The following is a 17,803-nucleotide window of genomic DNA, read 5'->3' on the forward strand; positions in this document are numbered from 1 at the left end:
TCTCAGGCTCACCGGCATGGACACACGGAGGCTGCATTGTGTTTTCTGTTGAGAGCCCAGTGATTTGTACCTGTGAATCCGCACAAGTTCCCATCCACATGCACACACACAAACATGTTTCTGTGTGTAAACTCAAGCACACCGACAGGACAGCGTGTGTAAGAACACACACAATTCCATAGACACACACACACACACATATATGTAAATTCAAGCACTTCTACAGTACGGGTACAAACACACACAATCACGCACACGGGCTCACACACACTTATCTTGTGTGTGCATCCAGACCCTGTTTTCGGAGCATGAATTGGCTGCGTGCCTGGAGTCTGGGTGCCTCTCATTTTACTGGCAGGACTGAAAAACAAGGTGTCAGAGATACAGAGAGGGAGGATGACCACACAGTGGGACAGTACTATTGCTGGATAGTTGCGTGGAGTCCGGAGGTGTGTGCGATCCGGACCGTTCCTTGCAGGCGTTTCTACGGACCACTAGTGGACCACGTACAGGGCAGCTGGCCGGACAAGCAGCTGCCAGAGGGTTTTATGGCAGGGAGCAGAGTGATCCTTCAAAGCCAGAGTTCCACCTCTGACTGCACATGATTCTAATCACTGGGCTGAGTGGTGATAGTGTGTGACAGAGACAGAGAGAGAAGAGAGAGAGAGAGAGAGAGAGAGAGAGAGAGAGAGAGAGAGAGAGAGAGAGAGAGAGAGAGAGAGAGAGAGAGAGAGAGAGAGAGAGAGGCACATACCCCATATACACACAGCGTGGGAGCACCTGCTTTGCTGTCATTCTGCCTGTGGACTTCCTTGTGGCAGGCTGGTAGCACCACAATGGCCGGCTCTGGTTGGCTCCTGCTCGTGACTCTGGTGGCGTCTCTCCAAGGTAAAACTTACTTCCATACCAAGTTCATCTGAGAGAATTCATCTGTCTGTGCTAACAAGCACACAGCGCATGCTTTTTGGTGTTCGGGCTCATTAACTGCAAAGGAGACATTAGATGGATGCCCTCTGTTGTATTAGTCATGCTGGTTGCTTTATTCATGGGATATAATGTATTTGCATAAAATGTGTTGGTGAAGAGTCCTGTGAATGTCTGAGCGATCGCATGTATTCATACAGGAGACTGGTCTTGAACAAGGAGCAACTCCTGTATTTTGGGCGTGCTATCGTGTTGTGCTTCTGTAATAGCTGGACTGTGACAGAGTTACATTGTTGGCATCTATCCATGCTGCCTCTTTTGATTCCTTCAGTGTTATGAAAGTCACATTTCCTCGTCGGGTGAAGTCAGATGAGTTATCAAACGGAAGCAGGATTCAACTTTAATCTTCAAACGTGCTGACACGGTTCACTGTACAGTAGCAGCAGGGTCATGTAGTTCCACTTTCAAAGTTATTTTCCCCTTGCCTGTGTCCTATCAGGAAACAGCCATGCTCAGGGTTTCTCACAGGAGAGGACTGAGAGGAACTGCTCCGCAACCCCACCGGTATGATTACCCACATGTCCTTTTCTCCAGCTCAGCCAATGTTCCGCCACTAAAAAGACAGTAATGCCACTAAACAATTTTTTTTCATATGAAAGGAAGCTAAATAGTCCTGTGCATATGCTGCTTGCTGGCTGTTCTGGATCATGTGTGAGTAAACAGGTTCAAATGCCTCATATCCTTTTCCTGTGCTGTGCAGTACCTGCCTCCCACAGCAGTGAACACCAGCCAGATACTGCAGGCCTTGAGGGCAGCCATGCCCCTGAACATCTCCGCCTACATCATCCCTGGAACTGACGCTCACCTGGTACCATGACATTCACCTGGTTTCCTGCATGGACTGTAGACAATGTCTTACTGTAGGAGTAAATATGTGTGTGTCTGTGTGCGTTGCACATGTGAATGTGTGAAAGGATTTCATGTCTGTGTTTGTAAGAGGGTGGAAGGGGGCTGTGGATGTGTTTGTATGCCTGACCCCGGGTGTGTTTGTCCTGACAGAGTGAATACATCGCTCCCCGGGACGCCAGGATGGCCTACATTTCTGGCTTCAATGGTTCCTCAGGTGGGTCTCTCATCCTCCCTCGCTCCCTGACCTCCCCCACTCCCCTTTCTTTCTCCCCCTCCTCCTAAAGCTCGCCCTCTTCCTCAGTCCCACTTGCCTTCCTCCCTCCCTTCTCCTTTCCTCTTAGCTTCTCAGTTATTCCGCTCCCATCCTCTCCCCTTCAACCCTCCATTATGCAGTCATTGTAATCTCATTCCACTCCTCCTATCCTCCCATCTGAGTGATTTGACTGTACCTTCTCAGTCCTCTCATTCGTCAGACGTCCCTGTGCTGATTGGTGAGTCAGGGAGACGACTGTCCCAGACTGATGAGCTGCTCAGGGCCATTGAATGGGCCATTTGAACTGTTCTGTGGTTTGAGCTCATTAGATGAAATAGATATACACTGTTTGATTTTAATAGCTTAAGAGCTAGTCAGACTGTTTCAGGTTTTACACTGGCAGCTGTAGTCTTTGCAGCTCTTTGGCTTTGTTTAGGACGTTCACACAGAGGTCAAAAACCTTTGTTCTACTAGTGCTGCCTTTGTCATGCGAGTGAAAACTTCTCAAGTGTAAATATGTAAACAGTGAGCTATTCTACAGTGTGACATCTGTGGTTCAATAGACTCAACTAGTCATTGAACCAGCAGTCATCCATCCAGCAGTATGTGACCCAGCGAATGTGATTCCTTAGGCACAGTGGTGGTGACCCAGAAAAGGGCAGTTCTATGGACCGACAGTCGCTACTGGACTCAGGCTGAACGCCAGTTGGACTGCAACTGGGAGCTGGAGAAAGATGGTGAGCAGACACACACACACTCTACACCAAAGTTTAACCAGAAACTGCTGCCTCATCTATTTGCTCTGCCTCTCTCCCACAGTTTCCATCAGCAGTTTAACAGACTGGCTCATCTCGGAGGTGGCACTGGGAGAGGCTGTAGGATTTGACCCCTTTCTCTTCTCCCTCAGTGAGCACACCCACTGGCTAGCATTGACAGTCTCACATCAATGCAGAGTTACAATAAAACTAAGTAGATTGGAAAGTATTGATCTGACATTTTAGACAAGGAAGCCACAGAGACCATTCACTTGACATTGATTATTGGGTTGCTATATGCACTCTTGATGGCTCCTTTATTTCTCCATAGAAACATATGAGGACTACAGTAAGAACCTGGATCCAGCCAATCGGATCCTCAAATCCATGCGTAATAACCTAGTGGACCAGGTGTGGAGCGACAGGCCTCAGATTCCTCCAGATAACCTCACCCGTCTGCCTGACAGGGTCATAGGTGTGTGTGTGCACGTTTTTGGTGTGTGCTTGCTCTTTGTACATGTGTGGCCTTGCAAAAGGGCAACACCATTACCTTGTCTGTGTGTGTGTGTGTGTATCAGTGTTTTATATGTGTGTGTGTGTGTGTGTGTGTGTGTGTGTGTGTGTGTGCGTGTGCACTTCGGGCTCCTTATCTCTAATCTGATAAATACCTGCAAACAGGACCACAGAATCATGTGGACATCAATCTCAAATTGCACCATATAAAGTTTAATTACTTTTTATGGTTCCTTATCAGCACATGTCAGTACGGATGAGGACAGTAAGGGAAGCAGACACACAGACAGTACTGTTTGTGTGGGATAAGCCTTCCAGGCTTGCATTAGAGAGTAAATAAACTATAAATGTAAAGACCATAAAAACAATGGTCATGATATGATGATTATGACCCTGTGTGCCTGTGGGTCTGTGTGTGTGTGTGTGTGTGTGTGTGTGTGTGTGTGTGTGTGTGTGTGTGTGCGTGCGTGCGTGCGTGTGTGTGTGTGTGTGTGTGTGTGTGTGACAGAAAGGACCTGGCAGATGAAGGTGGATCAGATACGGAGTCAAATGAGGAACAATCCTTACAAGCCCACAGCTGTTCTTCTGTCTGCCCTGGATGAGTCTGCCTGTAAGACATCCGTCCACCTTTAAACACTCTTCCTTCATCTCTCTCTTTCTTTCAAATTGCAAAGACATTGTACAAAACAGTAGGTGCCCGTCTGGACACATTGTAACCGGGTGAATTATTCAAAGACGAGAAAGACAAAATAGAGTTAGTCAGAAACCAAAGCTGCAGAACCATCACTGTGTCCATGCAGTCAGATACAACCAGATAACAGATATAAAATCACTGTTAGCTATGCTCCCCTCTCCAACCTGCCTCTAATAAAGACAACACATGGAGAGTCACGAAAGCCAGGCACACACTCCTGGCATTGGTCAATCAGACCTGGCTTGAGTGTCTGCGGAAGACAGAGTAGTAGATTCTGACAACCGCCTCTTGTATTTTTGGTGTTTAAGGGCTCTTCAATCTGCGGGGGAACGACATCCCCTTCAACCCTTTCTTCTACTCCTACACACTCCTGACCTTGGACGATATCCGGTGAGATGGAAGACATTCTATATTCTTTACAGAGCAATTTCCATGTTGTGTGTATTTTGCCAGGAAATGATCTGATTAGGACCAGAGGATATTACAGCAATCCTTCTCTTCCTTCTCATCTTTTCCTCGCTCCCTCTGCCCCTTCCTGTCTTTCCCCCTCCCCCTTATTTCTCCCAGGCTCTTTGTACACACAGAAAGAGTGAGCGAGGACTTGCAGCTCTACCTGAACTCCTCCTGTAACTCTGCCCTCTGCGTTCAGTTGATGGACTACGACAACGTTCGGGAGAACCTCAGGGAATATGTGAGCAATCCTGACGTGAAGGTGTGGATTGGAACTGAGTACACCAACTACGCCCTCTACGAGATAATCACTCCACAGGTGAGGCCAACGGCTCCAAACAAGCTGAGGAAGGTGAGCTGAAGCGCCTGCGGTGTGTAATCCCCCATGTTCTCTCTTTCATCCTGTCTCAGGAGAAGCTGCTGACCAGTGCCTACTCCCCAGTGTTGACCACGAAAGCCGTGAAGGACGGAACCGAGGAACAGAACCTGAGAGACGCTCATGTAGGACGATTCGCTCTGCTGCGTCACACACACACACACGCACACACACACGCACACACGCACACACACCCACACACACCGTTTTATCTGGGAACAATACTCTGTTTCTCTTTATAGACTCATCTGTGGTTTCCCTCTCTTATTGAGCCATAAAACTCCCCACAGAGGCACCAGAGGCTCCACAGCCCTGTCTGAGAGCTCTCTGTTCCACTGTTTTATCAGCCCTCATCAGCTGCCCTTCCATTCCGTACTGGCATATTTATGAGACATCGTCCATGTGTCTCTTTGGTTGATGTTGTTCGTTTTACAACAATATTGGCGCTGTGTGATAGCACTGTGGGCTCAGTGTGTCCCTGTGTGGCTCTCCGTAGGTGAGAGATGCTGTGGCAGTCATCCAGCTCCTGATGTGGCTGGAGGAGAGCGTTCCACTGGGCAAGGAGACCGAGCTGACCGCTGCACACTACGTGAACGAGCGTCGAAGGTGAAGGGCTTTCACACACACACACACGTACCCTGGGCCACACACAGCACATAGCAGACTCCTAACACATAACATTCAGCACACACACCCACACACATTCAAACAACATGTGAAGCCTCATGCCTTGCTGTGTGGCTGTGCCTGTCTGGTGCTTCACAGTAAGCAGATGGACAGCAGAGGGCCCAGCTTTGAGACCATCTCTGCCAGCGGACCCAACGCTGCTCTGGCTCATTATAGGTGGGTCTGCACCTGCCAGTACTCCATCTGTCAGTATCCCTCCCCAATGTCAACACAAACTTTAGAGCCTTCATCATGATGACAATATCTAGTTTGGTGTTCCAAATGTTTCTTATACATTATGATGGGGTTATTTTCAATTGCAGCCCATCTCACGAAACCAGCAGAAAGCTGATTGTGGATGAGATGTATCTGGTGGACTCAGGTGGCCAGTATCTGTGAGTAAATATTCCAGCCTGTAGGGCATCTACCGCTCAAACTCACTGTCTGACATACTGTCGATGAATCTTGCTTGTATTTGTAGGGACGGGACCACTGACATCACAAGGACGGTGCACTGGGGGACGCCCACAGACATGCAAAGGGTACATGTGCAAGGACATTTCTCTAATTTCAATTTCAAATAACTTTTCACTAATCTAACATTCTCAATGTCTTGCACTGTTAAAGGAGGCCTTTACCCGAGTGCTTATGGGGAATATTGAGATATCGCGCACCATCTTCCCATCAGGAACAAGAGGTCTGTGTACAGCATCGAGCATTCGCTCAAATCACGTGTTATAGTGATGCTCAATCGAGCCACTAGAGAGCACTATGTTTCCACTGATTTACCAGGCAGCACATCCTCAGCCTGCTTCTCATTCGATTTTAGAGTTAGATTTAAACAGGAAAGGGTGTACAATATGCGGTTCCTAATGTGTCTGCTTATCAACAGGGGTAAACATAGAGATGCTGGGCCGCCGGGCATTGTGGGAAGTGGGGTTGAACTACGGCCATGGGACAGGTCACGGTGTGGGGAACTACTTCGGCGTCCATGAGTGTACGACCACTTCACGTGTACTCATACTATCAGTATAAATACAATTATATGACTTATAAGTCATGTTTTATCTTAAAATCTGAAGTTGTCTGCCCACACTGTTTACTCAAAATGTGCATTGATCCTCTGTCCCTTTGTCTCCCAGGGCCTGTTGGTTTTCAGTCCAATAACATTCCATTCCAGGAAGGCATGTTCACCTCCATAGGTAAGGCTTTCATCCGAGCCAAACCTTGACTGCCTGGCTTGACATTTTAAGATTTAGTTGTCAATGAGCCTTTGCTTTCTGTCTCAGAGCCAGGGTATTACAAAGAGAATGACTTTGGGATCCGTATAGAAGACGTTGCTGTTGTTGTTCCTGCCACCACCAAGGTGGAGTACTGCCTATAGACTCAAATACAGTGAATGAGAAATAACTCATCCTGTTCACCTGTGATTGTACGTGCAGTTTTTGTAATGTAATGGTGTGTGGTTCTCTGCCTGCGTTTGTCTCTCTAGTATGGGAACAACTACCTGACCTTTGACACCGTGTCCCTGGTCCCCTACGACAGGAAACTGATTGACACCTCACTTCTGAGTCCACAGCAGGTAACACAACACCAACTCACTCAATGAAGTTCCTCATGACAGCGCCATAGTAAAACAGCAATTACCATGTCAGCAAGAAAAACATACTGACAATGAGTCAAAGACTTAATAAAGACAAGTTGAAATAGGAATCACTTGGCGCCATATGGTAGCAAAAGAGTAGAAATCTTCTACAAATATTTCTTTGTAGAAGTTGAAATTTCCCATTTTACTGCACTAGTAAAAGTCCCATAGAATAGGTGTTCCTGGTATGTATGCTAGTGATGACGTCAAGAGAAACATGGCTGATGTTTCTCTCAGATAAGTGTTCCTTGTTTCCTCCTAAAAAAACTTTTCTCAGCCACGCACTTCAGCATTTCTGTGCATCTAAACTCTGTTCGAACCATATGTGAAATCCAGCTGTGATATTAAAAAAAAATGTATTTGTGGTTTCACAACCAGAGCAGCTACTTTCACAATGTCCACTGAATTTGAAATGGAAAAATGTATTATGGTGAAATATGGTATACTGCAAGTGTACAACATTATGAGGTCATTTATAAACGTCAACAGTGTCATACTGCTACTAGAAGTAGATCTAGGTCAACATGCAATAATGCATTCATTCAAGCAGACACATTTATCCAAAGCGATATACAGGACAGGGGGGGATTTTAAACTACAATCAACAACAACAATCTGCAGAATGACTTTAGCCCAAAATTCTATCTCCCGGCAGACACACTGTGTAAAACAGAGCACTGCATTTGGATAGCCTCTGACTGTACTGATGAATGTGCCCCCCCCCCCCCCACACACACACACACACACAGCTCCAGTGGCTGGACACGTACTACCAGACTATCCGCAGGCTGATGGTCCCAGAGCTGGAGGGGCAGGGTCTGGTGCAGGAGAAGGTGTGGCTGTTGAAACACACAGAGCCCTTCCACACAGCTGGCTCCTCTGCTGCTGTGTCCTCCCTCTCTCTGACCCTGGCCGCCCTCACCACAGCACTCTTCCAGCACATCCTCTGAAGACCACACTCCTGGTCCTCTCCCTCTCTGTCACCAGCGAGCAGAGCTGGGACTGCGCTTGCTGATACAGTTTGGAAGTACACACTAGAATGCTTCAGGGTGAAATATGGATTTGTAACTGTCGATCGTTTGCTTTTGATTCGTGTTTTTCTTTCACCCTGACTTTTTGGGTTTTGATGTACTGTTAATATGTGAAAATTGACCTTTTTTGACCTTCACTCTGTCTCCAATCTGTTCTGAATTAGATTGTTCAGTGCTACATATAAGATTTCCTGTCTTTGGTCAATGCCACTGTACAGTACAGTATGATTAATAATTTATTAAAAGAGGACTATTTCTCTATTCCTGGTTGGCATTGACAGTTTGTCTATAAATTAAGATGCAGTATTGCCACACTACTTTGACACAAACAGGTAAACTAACTCATTTTAACTGTATAGATTCAGCATCATAGTGTACCTGAACATGATGCATGTTATGTTGCGATGTTTGTCATTTCGTTTTTTTCTGATACTGTGGGTATCAGAAATCACTGTCAATCGACAGTCCTTCTTACAGCTTAGTTATTGGTCGTATTATGGTCTCACTTAGAGCTTCACCCTCTCACCAGGCCTGAGAAGAGCTTCACCCTCTCACCACTGTGTGAGGCGTTTTCACCAGGCTTGTGAAGAACTCTCGAGACTTGCATGTCCCACATGTGAAGAGCTCATTCCAGCTCATGTACCGTTGCCTGGCAACAGATATCGCAGAGCTTAGTTGCCAGTAAGGTGTGAATGTGTTTTTTTTCTTCTAGGATGTCTGCCCTGCATTCAAGCAAAACCACCTCTCCCCCCTTCAGTTGTTTGGTTTTCATTGCAGAAGTTTCCATGGCGTAGTACGGATAGTGTCGTACAAAAAGTCTCTGAGAATTTACCAGAACACTCAGAGGGATTTAGATTTCAGAATCTGTAATGAAAGGACCATAGAGAAAGAGGAACACCAAGATGACAATATGATAGTCCTCATATGACATCATTGTTTTTGTCGAAGCAGAGCTGCTTCCAGATAGTTCCAGACAAATAACCAGATACAAAACTTTTACACACTTGTTGCCTCTAAAGTATGTTCATTCTGTACTGGTTACATTTCTGACCCACAACATTTTGCACACAAACAAACAAAAAAAGAAACTGAGGAAACCAAAGTAGAGCATGTCTCAATCATGTGGTCTGCCAATAATCCAAAATACACACACACCATCCCGCACACACTGCACATACTGTTCCCTACACATGTGCACAAGTGCATGGCATGTTGTCAGTCTAATGTTAAGTGTTCTATTGCAACTCATACAGGGTGCCATGTCAAGGCATCCTCCTATATTTTATAACCGTCCGTCAAGTTTGGGTTCTTGATTATGTTTCTTCATGAATTTGAAAATGCAAACAGATCTGCCAGTGTATGTGTCTTGTTGCACCAAGTGTCTGCACCTGCCCAGAGATAGTTGTCAGTGGTGTCATCTCATCTATTTCACTTCCAGGGCGTTCTGGGAAAGCACCTGTGAGTGACTGCATAAAATACAATTTAAAAAAACTTGAATTTTAAACATTCCACCCATTCAGGCCTTCTGGGCAATTTATGGCCAGAATCATAATCAGCCTACCTGACACAACGTTAGTCCTCTCTACCCTCATAGCAGACAGTGGCATAGTCATGCTTCAGAGGAAGAGTGGTAGACTGGAAAATGTGCCTGTGTAAGAGTGGATAGTAAGAGAGAATAGCCCAGCCGTTTTAAATGGCCAGCACCAAGATGTGTGCCCAGTCCAAACCTCCATATAGTGGGTCAAATGAAGAGGAAGAATTGGTTTACAAAGACGTGTTATATGCACAAGAGCAATGACTCACAAACACACTTGCTACAGCTGTCTTTGCGGTTGTTATGCAAGAAGTAAACATAGCATGTCATGTTCTGCCTTTTGTTCTGCAGCAAAAATATAAAACATGTTATACCCTCACATACTACTTTACACTACTTTTATATTTGATACCCCCACATACTATTTCTTCCCTCTAGTAGAGTTTTTGAACGCATATTTTGAGACTATACATTGTCAGGTTTAACTTGTTAAATGTGCAATTCCAGTAAAGGATATCCAGCACAGTCAACCAAAACACACAAAAAAAAGTGAACTTCTGTAGTTCCTGTGTGATCATGTGACTTCCCCCCAGTCTTTGCGTTGCACTCTACTGCGCAGGAAGTGAGTTTCTTCTCTTTGTGTTTTGTCTGAGAGCTCTAACTGTGACAGCAGAGTGGCAGGAGGCTGCGTTGTCTACTTCAGTGCCTGGCCGGTTCAGATTTTTGAAGATCCAAGGTCCACTAAGCAACATGCTGCGGCGAAAACCTTCCAACGCCTCAGAGAAGGAGAAGGAAAAGGAGCAGGGGCAGGTTCAGAAGAAGAAGGTGAGGTTTGTGTAGATAGACCATCATTTGGTGAGGTGACAGTAGGACTTTAGTGAGGGCATGCCATTTTTCCAATTTTGTGAAATACAATTTATGAGTGACTTAGAAGAGCCATATGACTATTACAATAAGTTAGTCAACCTCTGATGCAAGTAGAAAAAGTCAAAGAGCACCCTGTCAAAGCACATCTTTGTGTGACAGGATGTACAAAGCCTTTGTGGTGATCTAAAACCACAGTGAACCTGAAACCAAGCAAATGTGCACTCCTATTTATGGGTACCAAGAGACAGAAGACAGAGCAACACCAGAAAATCAGAAGAGAGCCTTTAGAACTTTTTAAACAAGTTCTCTAAGTTCTCCTTCAGTAGGTCGACACTGTGATGGTGGCAGTTTGGATTCAGTTTGAGTCAGACCAGGGTCTGTGGCTTCTCTGGTTGTGCTAGCTGGCTGCTTCACTCCTACGCCTCACAATAGTTCCCTGATTTTCCATCATTGACTCATCTTCTGTGGTCTAGTCCTGGCTGCAACACACATCTCATTACCCCCGCTCTCTCACCCACCCATCACCAGCACCGCCATAATGCTTATCAGCTCACACAGGAGAACAATTTAATTTTTTATTTTTCGGCAATGATTATTTCACCTCCTGTACAGCACTTTGGTCAACCGTGTTTATTTTAAAGTGCTCTATAAATGAATGTTGATTGAATATTAATGAACTAACTTTGGATTGTTCTGTTAGGTACCATTCAGGAGCACAGGGAGAACAGTTTATAGAGAACAGTAAGAATAATGACTTGAAAAATCAGTCAGAAGCTTTGCAACTAGGTTTGATTGAGATGTAAGATCCTTACTCATGCATGTAGATTTATGCATGTGTTTAAATTCTGCTCCCATGCCAAATCACTCAGCTCTGACAGCTGCTGTAGATGGTTTAATAAGCATAAAGCAAACATCTTCAGCAAAGATAGCCGGAGTCTACCTAACATCACCAGACATCAAGGCTATCTGTCTGTCTGCAATGATTGGCTGGCAACCGTTGCCCAACATGTCTACTTCCTGTGGTTTTAACAAGAAGCAAGAAGGCTGGGTTGTGATAAGAACTGACTGTAGAGTAGGTCTAAAGGCTGACGGAAAATAATGGATGCACTGTGTATATGAGAGAACTGGAATTAATAATTACAAGTGGCTTTTGTAATGCATACATTTGATTCTGTCATTTTCTTAGTGGCCAGGATCAGCTCAAAATAAAACTAATTGCACAGGACAAATGACTAATTTAATTGAGCATACTCAAGTTCTACATGCTACATATATTTGACAGCAGTAATCATGAATAGTTGAGACTTGTTAGATGCGTCACATTTCATTCTCTAGCTACGAACCCCTCATCCTCTGTCCTCGTTATTGATTTCTGCTCCAGGAAAGGGACTGTGGGGACTTTCACTAACAGCTGCCATCTGTGCTGCCACATTAGGAGCTGTCTCATTTAACTCTGTAAATATTGATCATGTTTTATAACTCATCACTCAACACAGCACAATAACTAAGTCTTGATAAAGAGTTATCTTATGAGCCTTCATTGATAGACGGACTGAAATTGCAGGTTATTGGTTTTCTCAAAGTAAGAACGTCAAACAACAGCATTGTAATGGTAAAAGCATTACCATTACAAGTTGAAACCTGGGAGGGGGGGGGGGGGGGGGGGTTGGGGGGTTCGGTGCAACGATGATTTTCAAAAGGCACAGGTCAAGTGTTTAAGTATTTATTAGAAAACACATTTGCATCACTGTCATGTTCTACTAACCTTGACAAACACTAGCTTTAGCCTCCCCTCTGCTGTGAACAATCATTTCCTCTTCCTCAAATGTAAATATATTTCCAAGCTGTGTTTTATACAACACCTCTTTATTATACTGTATGATCAATATATAACACGATTATATCTGATGGTTTTTCACAACGCTATGACTTTGGAGACTGGGGTTAGCAGTTCCAAATGGCAGGCGCTGTATCCATGTTCTTGTCTGTGTCCCCAGCTCACACTGCAGAGGTCCAGCAGCTTCAAGGACTTCATGAAGCCCAAGCCCTCCTCTCCTACAGTGACTGACAGCGACTTCACCTTGACTGAGACAGTATGTTTGTTACCAGGCTCGCACACGTGCACCTTATGCACGCATGCACACATGCACGCACGTGCACTCACTCATAGTTCTGTGTTCTAGTTTAATTCGTTTCATCTTCATCCACAATCCCCACATCGTGCCAAGCCACAGCTTTAGATATACATATAGATATAAGTATTCAGGTTCTGCTTCCCAAAATGACCAAAATAAGAACTGAGACCAACAGTGGTTCATTCCAGCACTTCCTCGGGTTGTCACGGCATGTCATCTATTGTAATTAAAATTGGAAATGCAATCGTTTCTTTACAGTAGTTTACATGCAGACTGCGTGAAAGCCAAGAGACAAGGAGTTACATAGAAAGTTGTCAGAGGATGAAGTTGAGAGTTGCATGTTAACCACATTGACACAGTGTACCCAGGAAGGATGTCCTCCATGGTGAAAGTTAGTCAGGCAGAGAACCTCTGCTCCGGCAGACCGGATGCTTCCCCTCACACACACTTCAGTCCTCTGCAGCTAATGAGCTCTCTCAAACAACATGACTCCATTCCCATTTTGTGCCCTCTGGTCGTGATTAAAAATTGAGTTAACTGCCCACGCGGTGCTCCAGTGGAGTCTCACTTTTTAAAAGTGTTTCTTTCACGTGTGTGCATGATACTGTATGTGTGTCTTTCATGTATGTGTGTTTCTTATTCATCTGTGTTAGCTAGTGTTAGAGACACATGGGGTCAACAAGTGTAGTAGTAGGATCCAATGTGCTGGTGAAGGTTGCTCATTACACAACAAGAGTTTCTGTTCAGGGAAGAGCCTGTATGAGTCACTGTGGTAAGGGTGGTGGAGGTGTCTAACCCGAGCACTGCTGTATTCCTCTCTACTGAGGCCTGCTGGTGACTGACTCTAACACGCACCATGCTTAGCTGGAAGTGTTCTTCAGGAACTACATTTACATACACACTAAGTTCCGACTGCTGATTCATGATACACATAGGCTGTGTGTGTGTGTGTGTGTGTGTGTGTGTGTGTGTGTGTGTGTGCATGTGTGTGACAGAGAGAACATATCCGAGTATGCAGTACATCATGTAATTAACTGTACTGTGTTTTTCAGTAATTCTAAACACAATTACAGCATGTGATGCAGGTGGAAGAGAATGCACAAGGGGAGGATAATGCGAAACATGGCATGAAGCTTGGGAAGAAATGGCGTAACATGGTATCACGCACCATGACCCGCAAAACATCCAAGATGGTTCAGAAGGCTCTTGCTGAGGAGGGGGTGAGTTCCCACATTTCTGGTTATACAAAATACGAATTTGTTTTACTATAACTAGTGCTAAAATAGACACAGATATGTACTGTATAGGTTAAATAGGGATTCATTCTTAATATAATCTTGAACGCTAGTGCATGAACACCGCCGTCTCTGTTCTGCCTCTTTAAACACGAAAACAAGGTGACAAAGGATTGAAAATATCTCCCCCTGGTGGACATATATATAGAGCATGTTGGAACAAAGGCTTGTGTGAGTGTCACCAGCACATTGATGAACTACACTGTTGTCCTCTTGTTCTTCCAGGGGGAGAGTGGAGATGAGGGCCCTGGGTCCCCCGTCACTGACTGGCTCCCAGGCCTGATCACAGGTCAACGGACCTCAGTGTGTTCCACCGGCTCAGAAGACACAACACCCAGCCCAGTCTCTCAACAGCTGCCTGGCTGTAAGCTAAACCTCCACATATGTCACAGAAACCCCATGATACAGCGCACTGGGAAATCAGGATTTTTGTTCAAGGATATCTATTCTTATAGGGGTCAAAGGGTGTCTTTTCTTGCAGAGGTTGAATAGTTCCTGTTTTTATAGGGTTTACAGAAAATGGCATCTAGTCTCATCGGGGTTATGGGGTGTCTATTGCTGTAGGACTTAAAGGGTGTCTAGTTGTATAGGGGTAGGGGATTTATAACATGAACGTCTATATACAGCTAAACACATCAGGCACAATATGACCTTCTCCTATAGGTTGTGAGTGTCTGAATGTGTGTCCTTCCCTGCTGTGCAGCAGGTGGGGATCGCCAGAGCCTCGACAGTGGCTACAGCCAGAGAGACAGCATGAGACTGGAGGAGGCTGGCAGTGTCTACACAGGACCCTTCTGTGGCCGTGCCCTGGTCCACACAGACTTCACCCCCAGCCCCTACGACATCGAGTCCCTCAAGCTCCAAGTGAGTATTCCAAATGGCTGTGGCCCTGTTCTAGGTTCCTCATTAGAGTAGGTTGGACTGGCCATGCTCTTCGCCCTCCCTGGGGATCTGGTTAGAAGATGGGAGATGATGGAACAGTTCCGCAGTCACTCATCACTGAATCCACAAGGCCAATTCTTCACAGACCCCCGAATGAGACCATTGAAGGAAATCTAACCCAATTACGTTGCCAATACTCCATTTGTCATCGCGCTATAGAATTACTGTATACAGAGCTGCTGTGCAGGACACAGACCCATGTCACGGAACAAACCAGGAATTGGGTCATGTTTTCTGCTTTCTTCCCTGCAGAAAGGAGACATCATCCAGATTATTGAGAAGCCCCCAGTGGGCACCTGGACAGGGAAGCTCAACAACAAAATGGGTTCATTCAAGTTCATCTACGTCAACATCCTCCCCACTGAGGCCAGCCCGCCCATTAGGAAACGTTGCCACAGCAAGACCCAGCGGACCAAGACCAAGCCCAAGACCCTGGAGGAAGTTCTGGAGAGGATCGGCCTGACGGTAAGACTGTCAGCGTCTGACGATCATCTAAAACACACCAACACACGTGTTAATTGACGAAAACACGTACCCGAGCTATCGCTTCAGCTCAGCCGATCTGCACCGTACTACCAGGGGGAGTAACAAGTATCTGAAAGGGTTTTCCCCGATGGATGATGGCTGAGATGATATGGTGGTGACGTCCCTCTGTGTTTCCAGGAGCTGAGCTCTCTGCTGTCCATGCACGGCTTCCAGAGCCTGGAGGACTTTGGGGGTCTGAAGGAGTCTCACCTGAACGAGCTCAACATCACCGACCCCGAGCAGCGCACAAAGATCCTGACGGCCACAGAGCTGCTGAGAGACTGTACGTCCCCCCCTCCCCCTCCCACACACGCTGCGGTGTCACGTTGTGTTGTACACACCTGTCGTCACGGACTGTGATGTGAAGTCGTACACATGCTCACCAACATTCTTGTTTCACTTGTAATGCCAATACGGTTCTCCTTCCTCAAAAGCAAGACATGAGTATTATTTATGAAGTACTTAGTTTTACTGATGCATCACCAGTTTGCCTTCCTACGCAGGAAGCTGCCTCATTAGATTCATGTTATGTGGCATAATTGCACAAGGTTCCTCACATCTTCATTAAGCCCACTGGCCCTGTTTAAAATCAAACTTCCTCTCAGAGGTGCTTTGATATGAGCGCCCACTCTCCCTTCCTGCAGCTACATCATTAGGCCTAATTTAAACACCTGTCCTGTAGATGTTTCCTTAGCCTGACCAAACTTGAGAGGACGTCTTTTAACCTGGTGGTTAGCTGAGGCTATGAGCTTCCCCATGTTAATCATGCTACTACAGACCACTCCGCCAACGAAGGCACTGATATAATAGTGTGATATGCTGTCTGCATACAATCTTAATGCCCTATAAGAACCCAATATGCTTCAAATCCCATTACATTTGGGGTTATACACTGTGTATTGATCTGTTACATTTGGACTGTGAAGAATAGTCAATGAGAGGAGATGCTCAAGTCTATATAAAGCAGAATGTGGCGTTAAAACATGACATGTTCTGAGCTGTTTTGGTTACATCTCTGGGCTTTTGTCTTGTCCAGCGGATGACGAGTCAGACGCAGAGGACAGGCCTGTGGAGAAGAGCGACATGCCTCGGGACTCTGGCTGCTTCGAAAGCTCCGAGAACCTGGAGAACGTACGTGAGGAACTGGAGATGGAACCCGAAGACCAGAACCAGGATCCAGAGGTGCAAGAACGGGCCGACGAGGACAACCAGCGGGGATCTGTTGAGGAGCAGCTGCAGGAACTGACGGTGGAGGAGAACTCATGAGAACCTGGAAGAGAACCGTCTGTAACCTTCACCTCTGAATGGTCTCCAGGAAACCAGCTGACTCTTGGCATTCATCAAGTGCCTCTCAGAGTCGGTATGCAACGTGACAAAGTATCATCAATGTATACCTTTTGTGATAACTCATATGTCTTCCAGTTTATGCGTCCTAGTTTTACATGCTCTGTAAACCTTCCCACAAATCCTGTGTATGATTGCAGGGATTGCAATTATTACATCCCAATATAAAGTTGATTGAGGCTGGGGTTTACGCTTTAACAATACAAAGGATGGATGGAGAGAGCATTTCCTCTGAGATGCTGTGTCATATTTTATCAGGCTATTGAACTGTCATTAACCCTTGTGTTATCTTCGGGTCATTCTGACCCATCAGTCATTGTGACCCACTGTCGTATTGCGACAAATTTACCTCATACAAAAACAAAGTGAAGCATTTTCTTTTAACTGTCTGGATGTCTCAGACCCCCCACATTGCAATGGTTAAAAGAAAATTATTTTTATTTGTTTTTGTATTGGGTGAAATTGGGTAAACACAACGATGGTTCGTTGTGAACCTTTGGGTCATGTGACCCGAAGGCAGCACAAGGGTTAAGTATATTGTATCAGTGTTTAGTGAAATGTTACTTCATGAATATCATGAACTGTTCTATACAATTAACTTGCATCATACATTTGCTTACTTTGTTCTGTCCAATTTCTACTGTAAGATAAGTTGTTTTGTTACCTTACCTATGTGATGTCTTCAGTCAACTATTTCTACCCCTTCGGTGTGTGTGTTTTAGGATGATTGAAATATATCATATAAAAAATATGAATTTTTGACATACTGTATAGTAGTAAGCAGGGACAGGGACTTAGACAACCTAGCATCCAGTCAGGATGTCCATCTGATTTACTGTTAAATGTTGTCCATTTTTCCATGTCGGTGCATGATGTTTTGGAATGTTTTTCTGTAAATAAAGTTTAAAAAATGTAATTGCCTAAAATGTATTAAGAGAGAAAGGA

The 17,803-nt window shown here is 45.3% G+C and overlaps 2 protein-coding genes across 5 annotated transcripts; both read left to right on the forward strand.

The window, feature by feature from the left end:
• Positions 1-736: 736 nt before the first annotated feature.
• Positions 737-8,353, forward strand: xpnpep2 (X-prolyl aminopeptidase (aminopeptidase P) 2, membrane-bound). The gene is made up of 21 exons (XM_062477010.1): positions 737-888; positions 1,424-1,488; positions 1,685-1,792; positions 1,984-2,047; positions 2,719-2,823; positions 2,906-2,992; positions 3,173-3,316; positions 3,863-3,964; positions 4,357-4,438; positions 4,616-4,817; positions 4,910-4,999; positions 5,371-5,480; positions 5,640-5,717; positions 5,864-5,935; positions 6,022-6,082; positions 6,168-6,237; positions 6,433-6,537; positions 6,683-6,742; positions 6,830-6,906; positions 7,033-7,122; positions 7,935-8,353. The coding sequence occupies exons 1-21, from the start codon at positions 837-839 to the stop codon at positions 8,133-8,135; spliced, it is 2,025 nt and encodes a 674-aa protein (XP_062332994.1). The 5' UTR covers positions 737-836; the 3' UTR covers positions 8,136-8,353.
• Positions 8,354-10,395: 2,042 nt separating this feature from the next.
• Positions 10,396-17,774, forward strand: sash3 (SAM and SH3 domain containing 3). Of its 4 annotated transcripts, none has more exons than XM_062476510.1 (8): positions 10,396-10,575; positions 12,615-12,710; positions 13,826-13,972; positions 14,273-14,411; positions 14,751-14,911; positions 15,242-15,454; positions 15,653-15,797; positions 16,551-17,774. In XM_062476510.1, the coding sequence occupies exons 1-8, from the start codon at positions 10,501-10,503 to the stop codon at positions 16,778-16,780; spliced, it is 1,206 nt and encodes a 401-aa protein (XP_062332494.1). In that variant the 5' UTR covers positions 10,396-10,500; the 3' UTR covers positions 16,781-17,774. The 4 variants fall into 4 exon arrangements, with proteins under 4 accessions (XP_062332494.1, XP_062332495.1, XP_062332496.1 ...); XM_062476511.1 differs by having other exon boundaries at positions 14,754-14,911; XM_062476512.1 differs by having other exon boundaries at positions 13,838-13,972.
• The last annotated feature ends 29 nt before the right edge of the window (positions 17,775-17,803 follow it).

Source organism: Osmerus eperlanus, chromosome 13, assembly GCF_963692335.1.
Source record: "Osmerus eperlanus chromosome 13, fOsmEpe2.1, whole genome shotgun sequence".
NCBI classification, from domain to species: Eukaryota; Metazoa; Chordata; class Actinopteri; order Osmeriformes; family Osmeridae; genus Osmerus; species Osmerus eperlanus.

Bases quoted from the DNA above. Each gene is read 5' to 3' on its own strand.
- xpnpep2 (XM_062477010.1), top strand. From the start codon at position 837: ATGGCCGGCTCTGGTTGGCTCCTGCTCGTGACTCTGGTGGCGTCTCTC. The intron at 2,993-3,172 runs GTGAGCACACCC...ATTTCTCCATAG, and splicing joins CCCCTTTCTCTTCTCCCTCA to AAACATATGAGGACTACAGT. The intron at 6,538-6,682 runs GTACGACCACTT...TTTGTCTCCCAG, and splicing joins CTACTTCGGCGTCCATGAGT to GGCCTGTTGGTTTTCAGTCC.
- sash3 (XM_062476510.1), top strand. From the start codon at position 10,501: ATGCTGCGGCGAAAACCTTCCAACGCCTCAGAGAAGGAGAAGGAAAAG. The intron at 14,412-14,750 runs GTAAGCTAAACC...CCTGCTGTGCAG, and splicing joins CTCTCAACAGCTGCCTGGCT to CAGGTGGGGATCGCCAGAGC. The intron at 15,798-16,550 runs GTACGTCCCCCC...TGTCTTGTCCAG, and splicing joins CACAGAGCTGCTGAGAGACT to CGGATGACGAGTCAGACGCA.